The 11,523-nt window shown below is 48.7% G+C and overlaps 1 protein-coding gene across 5 annotated transcripts in view; it reads left to right on the top strand.

The window, feature by feature from the left end:
* The first annotated feature begins 8,038 nt into the window (after positions 1 to 8,038).
* Positions 8,039 to 11,523, top strand: part of CIITA (class II major histocompatibility complex transactivator) — a 45,989-nt gene continuing 42,504 nt past the window's right edge. The window contains exon 1 of one of the 5 annotated variants that reach the window (XM_060648489.3): positions 8,039 to 8,497. In XM_060648489.3, coding sequence (XP_060504472.3) covers positions 8,215 to 8,497 — 283 coding nt within the window. In that variant the 5' untranslated portion in view covers positions 8,039 to 8,214. The remainder of the gene's footprint in view (positions 8,498 to 11,523) is intronic. The other 4 variants (XM_060648487.3, XM_060648480.3, XM_060648479.3 and 1 more) reach the window with 4 other exon arrangements.

Below are 11,523 nucleotides of genomic sequence, written 5' to 3'. Positions count from 1 at the left end.
CTCACTGTATGAAATGGCTGGTTTTGTAAGTGTCAGCAATTTCATATGACTCAGCCTAATAGGATATTTTAGACGGACAAGAAGTTATGAAGACTGAGAATGTGAAGAGCCACATAATTGCAACTCTGCTAAAGAAGTCAAGCATTGAAGATTGGTCTAAGTCCCCTCCCTGATGCCATTCCGTGTAGTGCTGGTTCCTCTTTGCTCTAGAAAGAGCCAGTGCCCTGAAATGACAAGTGATCATTTCCATGCACAGGGGCGCCCGGGTGGCTCAGTCGGTTAAGCGTCCAACTCTTGACTTCGGCTCAGGTCACGATCTCACGGTTTGAGAGATCGAGCCCTGCGTCTGGCTCTGCGCTGACAGTGTGGAGCCTGCTTGGGATTCTCCCTCTCTCCCTCTCTCTCTGCCCTTCCCCTGCTTCTGCTCTCTCTCCCTTTCAAGATAAATAAACATTTTTAAAAAGACAATTTTCGTGCCCATCCTCCCCCCCCGCCCCCCGCCGTGTGTACGTCATCCCTAGATAAGACTTCAGAACGCAGGTTGGTTTTCTACTCATTAAGTTTTTGAGCTTTGCATGTTATACAATAGGTAGCCCTACTTGATGTATTTCAACTGTTAGGTAGGATTCTATCATGGCAACATACACACCTTGTGTACCTATTCTGCTCTTAAAGGATAGCGGAGTTGTTTCTAGGTTCTTGGGGAGATTTTTTTTTAAACATATATTTTCTTCAAATGTTTATTTATTTTTGAGACAGAGAGAGACAGAGCATGAATGGGGAGGAGCAGAGAGAGAGAGAGGGAGACACAGAATCCGAAGCAGGCTCCAGGCTCTGAGCTGTCAGCCCAGAGCCCGACGTGGGGCTTGAACTCATGGACCATGAGATCGTGACCTGAGCCGAAGTCGGACGCTTAAAAGACTGAGCCCCCCGGGCGCCCCTCTTGGGGAGATTTTTTTTACCATCAATAAAATGACGGTATTCTTTTACTGGTTTTTGTTTATGCCTGTTCGAGCTCAACATTCAGTAATAAAAGCCAGTCACATTGATGCCATAATCACAAAACCTTGCTTTACACATTCTTCTCACGTTGTCAAAGCCTAAAGCCACACAAACATCACAAGAGCTTAGCTGACTCTATGTGTGGTGATATCACACAGGAGGAGGGAGCTAATGGAGTGGCAAACATTGAAGAATGAAATTATAGATGTGAACAGCGTTATTTGTCACCGTTCATAAACATTATAATGCCTTCCTCTCTGAGATGGGTGTTCTTTTTTTTTTTATTTTTTAAGTTTATTTATTGACTCTGAGAGAGAGAGAGAGCACAAGGGGGCAGAGAGAGAGGGAGAGAGAATCCCAAGCAGGCTCTGCACTGTCAGCGCAAAACCCGATGCGGGGCTCGAACCCACAAACCGTGAGATCATGACCTCACGACACTCAACCGACTGAGCCACTCAGGCGCCCCAAGATGGGCGTTCTTAAACCTCACACACAATACACAGAAATTCGCAGTGAGTTTAAAAACCATCTAACTTTGTAATGAAAGTTAAATAATTTAAAGAAACACAGACTAGAGACAGAATCGGGAGTGGAATTCAAACTCTCCCAACACCTTGCTAGGCTCCGAATAGCTGTCCCCCACCAGAGTTCAGTTTGGTCATTTCGCCGTTGCGGGATGGTCAAACAGAAGCCATTTAAAGACACTATCTTTCAATACACAGCACTTTTCTCTAAAATGACCAGTTTTCCTTGGAAGTGTAGTCAGATGGCTCTAACGACCCATGACTTATAATGATATACATCATTACAAGAAATTACAGACAAGCGATCACGAGTGACCAATGCCATAAAAGGTGAGGGGATTGTACTAGCTGTTGAGCTCATGAGAAGGTTCTGGATTGCCTGTATCTGAATTCGTAGCCCTTAATAACCTATTTTAAGGGTCTCTTAGAAATATGACATTCTCATGGATGTCACAACTATTGGGGTTTTTTCTTAGAGAGAGAGAGAATCTCTCAAGCAGGCTCCACACTCAGCAGGGAGCCTGACACGGGGCTCGATCCCACGACCCTGAGATCATGACCTGAGCCAAGTCAAGAATTGGACGCTCAACTGATTGTACCACCCAGGTGCCCCAGCTATTGGTTTTCATGTGTCATAGCACATTGCTATGAAACAGAAGGAGAGAAAATTGTAAAAACTTTACCATTAAACCTTTAAAACTTCCCCTAGATCCCAATGCGTAATTGATTGAACTTTATTTTAAAATAAACCATTAACTTCCTCACTTCCATTGGGTCCATTGCATTTAACTTATTAAAGCCACACTTACTCCAGAATGTTTATAGAAGACATTTATATCTCTTTTTGTGTTCATTTTTGTTTACTTATTTATTTTTGCCATCACAAATCCTGCTGCCTCGTGTGTTACATGCACACGTGTAAGGATTTTTCCGCCGTGCACGCTGAGGAGTGGGCACGCTGGGTGTGCACTTCTCCCATTTTAATAGATATTGCATAACCGTTACCCTAGGTGATCGCACCATTGCATATGCCCTCCAGGAGAGCAGGACAATTTCCATTTTTCTACAGCCTAACTGACGGCTTTTACAAATTTCCCCAGTGCGCATATGCAGGCAGCTCCAATGGGGACTAGTCTACCTCTCATGTCTCTCTAACACCTGCTCACCGCGCTCGGTCAGAAAGATTGGATGTCAGCAGCAGAGGCGTCGATCAGCAGGAGAACCTCAACTTTTGTATCGTTTTACTCTCCACGTGTTTGTCACAGTTGCTCACTCCTCTTGGGCACGTGACGTGACTTTCCACCTGTGACGGGGTCATGACATTGCCCTCTGCGATAAATAAACAAGCCAGAATCAAGCAGAACATCAGATAAATGATAGTACACACTCTATGATTATGAGAGGGAAGAAAAGCCCTGCGGGGGGACCCGAATAACTGGAGACATAGCTCTGGGGCTGGCCGGCTTTGCAGTTAGATGATGCTTTCAGTATTTCAAAACTGGAAGACATCCTAGCGATCATGTAATCTGACCCACTTATTTCACAGGTGACGACGTTGTGGTCCAGAGAGAGGAAACGTCTTGCCTGTGGTGACACAGTGAATCAGTGGCCGAGTGGAGGCTGGCATTCAGGTTTTCCTGATGAAGCACACGACTGGGTGGTGGCTGCATTGATAGGAAGGAGAAAGGCAGTCTCACAAGTGGCTAGGAGAACCTACCCTTACTCCTGGTCCTGTGTCCCCAGTGTTTGCTGTTCCATTATCCGCCATCCCACCTCCCGTGCGCAAGGATGGGTCCTCATGGCTTGGAGCTCTCTCTCAAGTGCCTAAGAGATGAAGTATTAAAGAACACGGTTTCTGGGGTGTCTGGGTGACTCAGTCGGTTAAGCATCCGACTTCAGCTCAGGTCATGATCTCGAGATTCCTGAGTTCAAGCCCCGCGTCGGGCTCTGTGATGATGGCTCAGAGCCTGGAGCCTGTTTCACATTCTGTGTCTCCCTCTCTCTCTCTGCCCCTCCCCTACTCATGCTCTGTGTCTCTCTCTCAAAAATAAATGACATTAAAAAAAAAAAGAACATGGTTTCGTTATCCCTCCCAGTAACTGACTCCTTGTCTTCTCTTCCACAGCCATGGCTGAAGATGATATATCATCTTTTCCATCTGTTAAAACTCCCTTTGGGCTCCTTCTTTTCCTAACTCCTCTAAATTTGAAGCTCCTCCTTTTCTCTCAGGGCTAATTGGTGGGCGTTACCGCCTTGTCCCAGAAACTATAGGGTCTCCTAACTGCTGGGAAGAGAAATCTCAGAAAAAAAAGAGAGAGAGAGTTTCCGCTTTGTCTCTGGCTGTAGCAGTCAGAACACCACATCCCAAAGTTAGTTCTGATAAAGCTGAGGATGTTTGCCTAAGTATCCATCTCAGTGTCCTGTCACAAGAGAAGTGTGAAAAAGTAATGCTTTGTCTTGTGATTGTAAAACTATTCTCAAAAATGCCGTTTGTACAAAGGAGTCTTTTAAAATACGCAGCCTGCAAGCATTATTGATTTGCCAAAAGTATGCAATTTTTATGATCCCAATCGATAACGTGTTGCCCTGGGAATAATATTTACATGGACATCTCTGCTTCCTGAAAAGTGCAAACACTCCGTCAGGTGAGAAGAGCTTTGGAATCCCTACCTTCTGCCTTTCTGGACAAAGTTTATAACATCAGGATCCTGGTGGACTGCTTATTCAAACCAAGAGTGGAGAGCCCACCTCATTGAGAATTCTGGGTTAATTTCTGGTTGCTCTTTAGGTCTACCTTTTCGCATTATGTTCTGGTGGGTGCCCGAGGGATTATAATCTACGTCTCCTATTTCCCCCAACCTGCGTAGAGGTAATATTCTAACACTTTGATAGGCAGCCTAGAAATCTTGCAACAACTTAGGTCAATAACCACCCTCCAGGTTATAACATCCTTTGCGCAATAGTCATCATATGTGTTATGCCTATTGCCAGAGACTATGTTCCAGTTTTTGCTTTAAGTGGTCATGTTAAGAGGGAAAAAAACCCCAATCTTTTATATTTGACTTTGAATGTTCTTTAATCTTCCCTGTAGATCTGAGTTTCTAAGCGATATCATTTTCCTCCGGCAGAAAGAACGTATTTTCTCATTTCTTGAAATACAGGTCCTGCTGCAACACATCCTTTTAGTTTTTCCCTTACCTGAAAGTGTCTGTTTTTCCTGCATTCTTGAAGGGTATTTTCACTGGGTGTAGAAATGTGTGTTAAGTTCAGCTCTTCAAAGATATCGTTCCACTGTCTTCCGGCTTCCATGGTTTCTAATGAAAAGTCAGTAGTCTTCAGATTCTCTCTTTGATGTAACCTGTTCTTCATGGGTTTTTCCTTATCTCTGGTTTTCAGCAGTTTGACTGTGTTGTACCTAGGTGTGGTTTCTTCGTATTTACCCCTCCTGAAGTTTCCTGAGCTTCACACATTTGTTTTCTTTTGGCCAAATTTGAGAAGTTTGGGGCTTTGTGTCTCCAAATCTTTTTCCTGCCTCGTTCGCTCTCTTCTCCTTCTGTGGTTCCAAATATGCAGAAGTTGGGGCTATTGATATAATCCTACAGATTCTCGAAGCTCACTTTTTCCCAATCTTTTCTGTTTTTCAGATCAAATACTTTCTCTCGCTCCATCTCAAAATTTGTTTCTTCTGTCATTCCCCGTTTTGCTGTTAATCCCATCCAGCGACTTAAAGTGTTCTATATTTTACTCTCTCTTATGTCTCTTTCTTTCTTTCTTTCTTGAAATGGTTTTTTTTTTAATTTTATTTTTTTAAGTAATCTCTACCCCCTACATGGGGCTTGAACTCATGACCCCAGGATCAAGAGTCACACGTTCCACCAACAGAGCCAGCCAGGTGCCCTTCTTTATGTCTTTTTTTTTTTTAATGTTTTCTAGTGTTTATTTTTGAGAGAGAGACAGAGTGCAAGCTGGGGAGGAGCAGAGAGAGAGGGACACAGAATCCGAAGCAGGCTCCGGGCTCCGAGCTGTCAGCACAGAGTCCAACGCGGGGCACGAACTCGCAGACTGCGAGATCATGACCTGAGCCGACGTCAGCCACCCAGGCGCCCCTATGTCTTTTACATTCAGGGTCACAGTCGCTGCTTTCAAAACCTTTGTCTGCCAGTTTCAACATCTGGGTCACCTCGAGGTCAGTGTCCAGTGATTGTCTGTTTCTCTTGAGAACGGAAGCCTTTTTTCTGTTTCTTTATAGTCAAGTAACTTTGGATATATCTTGCACATCATATGTTGTAAACACTCTGGATTGTTATAATCCGAGCAGGGTTTAATTTGTTGCTGCTGCTGTTGTTGTTTTAACAGGCTGGAATCAAATGCAAAGTCTCCTACCCCCTCCCCACCCTTGTAGTAGGTTACAACTCAACTCTCGTTTCAGTTCCTGCAGACTTAGCTGAGCTGTTTGGAGTCTGATGGTGAATGTGTACATGGCTTCGAAGTCAGCTAGATGTTTGGGCCGTTCAGCCACAGAATCTGGGGCAACTCCCCTCTGTCTCTCTCTTGTGTGAAATTTCGACTCCCACTTTCCAGCAGCTACCGTTACCCTAAATTCTGTCCTCTGGTTATGTAAGGCGTTAATACTTTGCATTTTTTTTAAAACAGAGTTTTAGTTGCCTCTCACAGTATTGATGGAGACCTGCCTTCAGGCTAAACCCACGAGCTGAGAATTCGTCAGTGACACTCTGGTCTTCTGTGTGTTGAATCCCTTCCAACATCTGGTGGCTCTGGTCACGCTCCCGTGCCTTGAGGTAGATGTTTTTTGTTGGTTTTGTTGTCTCTAGAATTGTTAGTTCTCCTCCGTGGTAGGGTGGGTCAGAGAGGAGCAAGGCAGGCAAGCAGGAGGTCGAAATCCTTACTTGTCCCACTTAAATGAACAACAAAAATGGCCCCATTTGAGAGATGGTAAAGCTGAGGCCAGGATGGGAAATGAGGTCACGAGTGTGTTTCAAAATGGTCAGGGAGAGCAACGAGCTATGAGGTTTTTTTTAATTAATTTTTTTTAACGTTTTATTTATTTTTGAGACAGTGAGAGACAGAGCATGAACAGGGGAGGGTCAGAGAGAGGGAGACACAGAATCTGAAACAGGCTCCAGGCTCTGAGCTGTCAGCACAGAGCCTGACGCGGGGCTCGAACTCTCGAGCCGTGAGATCGTGACCTGAGCCGAAGTTGGCCGCTTAACCGACTGAGCCACCCAGGCGTCCCAAGTTTTTTAAAAAGAAAATTGGGCTGGATGCCTGGATGGCTCAGTCGGTTAAGCGTCCGACTTCAGCTCGAGTCATGATCTCACAGCTCGTGGGTTCGAGCCCCCTGTCAGGCTCTGTGCTGATAGCTCAGAGCCTGGAGCCTGCTTTGGATTCTCTGTCTCCCTCTCTCTCTGCCCCTCCCCCACTCATGCTCTGTCTCTGTCTCTCTCAAAAACAAATAAACATTAAGAATTTTTTTTAAATAAAAAAAAGAAAAGAAAAGAAAATTGGGTGGGAATTTTTCGAATAGAATCCTAAAACAGACTGTCCCCTACACAACACCTCTGTTTTGTGTATTAGTAAATCAGGGATGATATTCTTTTTTTTTTTTAAGTTTATTTATTTAAGAGAGAGAGTGAGAAAGAGAGAGAGAGAGAGAGAGAGAGAGAAAGAGAAAGTACAAGCAGGGGAGGGGCAGAGAGACAGGAAGACACAGAATCCCAAGGAGGCTCCATGCTTTCAGCTCAGGACCTGATGTGGGGCTCGAACTCACAAACCATGAGATCATGACCTGAGCCAAAACCAAGAGTCGGAAGCTTAACCGGTCGCTTAAAGGACTGAGCCACCCAGGTGCCCCAGGGATGATATTCTTATATAGCCAATGTTCACTAAATGCCTACGAGGTCCAAGGCTAAGCCCTTTCAGTGCATTACTTCTTTTAATCCTCAAGGCAACTTGAGATTGGATTACATACGACAGAGTGGATGCGCTATTCATCGATAATAACAAAGGCAGTGATAATAATGATAATAATAATGGCTCATATTTATTGAACTATGATTACGGTGTAGATGGTGCGTTAGGTGCTCTGCAGACATTATCTCATTCAATTCTCCCAGCAACTCCAGGTCAGCACGGTTAGTGACAACCCATCTAACTCAGTGAGGTTATGTACCATTTCTGACATCCAACCTTCTCCTGCGGAGGAATGGAGGCCGGAACAGCAACGCCACGGTCGAGTTCACATGATCAGCAAACAGGTGTGGGGTGTGAGCCCCAGCAGGTTGGCTCCAAAGCCAATTGTCTTGAGCCGTCTGCCCCAGCAGCCTTCTTGTTAGGATAAAGCATCTCAGAAGGACTAGCCCTGTACAAGACCCCTTCCGTTTCCTAAATCCCAGGCTGGATCCGGCGGAACCCGAGGCTGCGGGCTTCTCCGCCGCAGGCACGTGGGCGGTACCAGCAATATCTGTGGGGTCGGAACCATTTCCAGCCAGACACCAGGCACCCCAGCCTACAACGCAAATGAGGAAACCTTCCTAAGCGGGAATAGACGGCAACTGACGGCGGAGGTTCCCTCCTCCTGGTTTTCACTTCATGTTTTGGATGCCGCGGGCCGGGTGAGCAGAGATCCCAGGCTTTGGCCCAGGCAGCTGGCCTGCCTCCGAGCACTGCCATGAACCACTTCCAGACCATCCTGCCTCGGGTCCGGATGCTGCTGGCCGGCCATCTGCCGAGCCAGGCCCGGGCCCTCCTGGACAGCATGTTGGAGAGGGAGCTCCTCTCCAGGGAGTACTACTGCGCTCTGCTCCGCGAGCCTGACGGTGAGGCCCTGGCCAGGAAGATCTCCTTGACCCTGCTGGAGAAAGGAGACCCAGGCTTGGCCCTCTTGAGGTGGGCATGGGGTACGTGGCAGGCCCCGCTGGCCGAGAGGGATCCTGACGACGAGGACCGTGCCCGTAAGTCTGCATCCTCTCCGCTCGGCTCTAGGCAGAGCAAGGATCTTCCCTCCTCTCTGGGAGGAAAGTCAGTGTGAGCATCCCTGTCCCCGGATGGGAAGGCTGACCCGCACAGGAGCCGGGGCCTCTGGGTGAGCTGGCGGGAGGCGGCCAGTGCCCGGGGAGCTCCGTCTGTGATGCTGGTGTGGGGGGCGCATCTGCTGTGCTTGCCTCCCTGCTTAAGAGAAGCCCATCCTGGAGGCGTGCAATCAAATGCCTGCTCGATTTGCTCTCCGAGTGGCCCTGAGGGGTCAGGCACTGCGCTGGGCACTGGGGCTGGGGGCACGGATCGGCTCCCGCCTGCAAGGGGCTCACGGTCCAGTGGGGAATGTGGCTACGGGCGCTCAGTGCGGTTCAAACATGGAGAAATGAGGCGCCAGAGAGAGGAGGGGCCACGACGCCGGAGAGCAGAGGATGCCGTGTGTGCGCTCGTGTGCGTGTGTGCATCTCTGTCAGCAAGAGACACAAATCAAAAGACAGAGGGAAAGAGAAAGGAAGGGAGAGACAGAATAGAAAGACAGAGAGACAGAGAGGAGGAAGGAAGGGACAGAAGGAAGGAGGGGGACAAAGAGGGACAAGGTGGGGGGAAGAGAGAGACAGAAAGAGGGAGACAGAGACCCAAGAGGAACCAGGTCAGGGCGCTTGGGTGGTTCAGTCAGTTGAGCGTCCGACTTCGGCTCAGGTCACGATCTCACGGCTCGCGAGTTCGAGCCCCGCGTCGGGCTCTGTGCTGACAGCTCGGAGCCTGGAGCCTGTTTCGGATTCTGTGTCTCCCTCTCTCTCTGCCCCTCCCCCACTCACTAGCTCACTCTCTGTCTCAAAAATCAATCAAGATTTAAAAAAATTAAAAAAAAAAAAAAGGAACCAGATCAGAGAGAAGAGAGGAAGAGTGTCTTACTTTCAGAGTATTGACGACACTTGACTCCATCTCAAATCAGAAAGACAAGCCTCCGCCCCGTCGCCGTTTCCACCCCCACCTCTGGCTCCTGAAACATTTTACGCCTTCCTCTCCTGTTTGCAAAGAGGTTCTGGCTTTGCAGCAAACAACGTTCCTCCTCCAGGCGCGTGTGTATTCTCTCCTGCTTTACCCAAATACGTGCTTTTCCAATTTTATTGGACTCGGAGTGACAAATTCCGGTCACGCTTGGTCCCTCTGTGGCTTCGGGGGAACTTGAAAATGGGAGAGGATAACAACGATCCACGGCGATCGAGTACTTACCAGCGTGCCAGGCATGCCACTCGTAGCGATCGCCTGCTACAGAGAACGGACCCCCAACCCCAGGGGGGACACCAACCCGGGTCCTCAGGTGGCAAGTGCGGGAGGCTGGACGGAAAGCAGACCAGCTCTGTCCCCCTTCCGGCTTTGAGAGGCAATTTTTAAATTTTAAACTTCAGTTTCAATGATGGTCTTTATCCAGCCACCAGGGCGGTGTGTGTTTCTTTCTCTAGCCCTTTGGCTGAGACCCAAGTTTACATGGGGTTGGTTTTCCTCGTGGTTACGTTCTCGCCAGGTAGTTTCTGTTGGTTTTTTGAATACGTCTCTTATTCTCCCCGTCTCACCCCCCCCCCCACCCCCCCAACGATCTCCCTGATTTCTTCACGGGGATTTGCAAGCTGCCTGCATGGTCTGGATGGGGGTGCAGTAGCCACCCCGGGGGGCGGGGGCGGGCGGGGCAGGGGGTCAAGGCCATCCCCTCTACCTGTAAACTGCATGCTGCTTTAGGTGGGGACTGCCCCTCCCTCCTCTATCTGCTGGTTCCTGTTATTTAACTCTGTTTCCTCCCCGGGGATGTAATATTTTTATTTCTGATCCCATGTGACTCTAGAAAGGGAACTAGGCTCGGGGTGACGTGTTCTTTAGGGGGCAGGGAGACAGAGGAGGGGCCTCCTTCTGGTGCTCTTTCCTTGTGTCCTCCAGGACAGCTCCCCTCCAGGGCTCCCAGGGGCGCGCAGGACTGCGGGCAGATGCGCCGGTGTGGTGCAAGCCGGGAGAGGCCAGCCTTCCAGGGGGAAGAAGGAGAAGAGGAAAGAAAACCGTGTGCTTTGTAAAGAAAGGCCCTGACTTTGGTTTCGGTGGGGGGTTCAGAAAAGGAAACCATCGTGTGAAGGTTTTGTCACTCTCTCCACAACCCTTAACGATCTTCACCCTCCACTGCTCTAAACCCTGCACTAGCTCCCCGTCATTCAGAGGAAAATCTAAATCTGGACCGTGGCCTGCCAAGCCCGTCACCGTCTGGTTCTTGTCGCTGCTCTGCTCTCATCCCGTACCTGTGCTCTATCCTCCAGCCATGCTGGCACCCCCGGTGTCCCTGGGACGAGACTGGCGTGCTCTCGACCACAGGACCTTGGCACGTGCTGGTCCCACTATCTGGAACCCTCTTCTCCAGAAAGCCTCTTGGCCCGCCTCCTCTGCTCTTTACCCAGATTTCACCTTCTCAATGAGGCCTACCCTGAGCATCCCATTTAGAATCTCAGGTCCCCATCCACACTCTCAGCCCCCTCCGTAGACTGGCATTTTCACCCTCCCTATATTTTACTTTTGTATTATGTTTGTTGTTTGTTGTCTGACCTTCCTGCTGGAAGATTAGCTCCACGTGGGCAGGGATCTATATTTTGATCCCATCGCGTCCCAAATGTCCGGCACTGGGCAGGTGTGCAATGTATATCTGTTGACTGTTGGGTGGTTGAATGGATGCGTGGAGGGATGGTTGGATGGGTGGGTGGAAGAGGGAGCAGGTAGATGGGCGGCCGAAGGGCGGATGGTTCACATAGTATCGTTATTCTCACCTCACAGATGGGTTAACTGAGGCACAGAGAGGTTAAGAGATTTGCTCAGGTCATGGCCCGGGGAGGGGACTGTTGGATCTCACAAGTCCAGACCTACCCCTGTACTTTCTGCTTGGTTGCCTCTTCAAAACAACCCAAGGGGTACCGTAAATCTACCCCAGACAGGTTGGCCCACTGCAGACGGAAATCAGGCGCATGAT

This window comes from Panthera onca, chromosome E3, assembly GCF_046562875.1.
Source record: "Panthera onca isolate mPanOnc1 chromosome E3, mPanOnc1 haplotype 2, whole genome shotgun sequence".
Lineage (NCBI taxonomy): Eukaryota > Metazoa > Chordata > Mammalia > Carnivora > Felidae > Panthera > Panthera onca.
The sequence above is the reverse complement of the archived record's forward strand: the minus strand, read 5'-3'. Positions and strand labels throughout refer to the sequence as shown.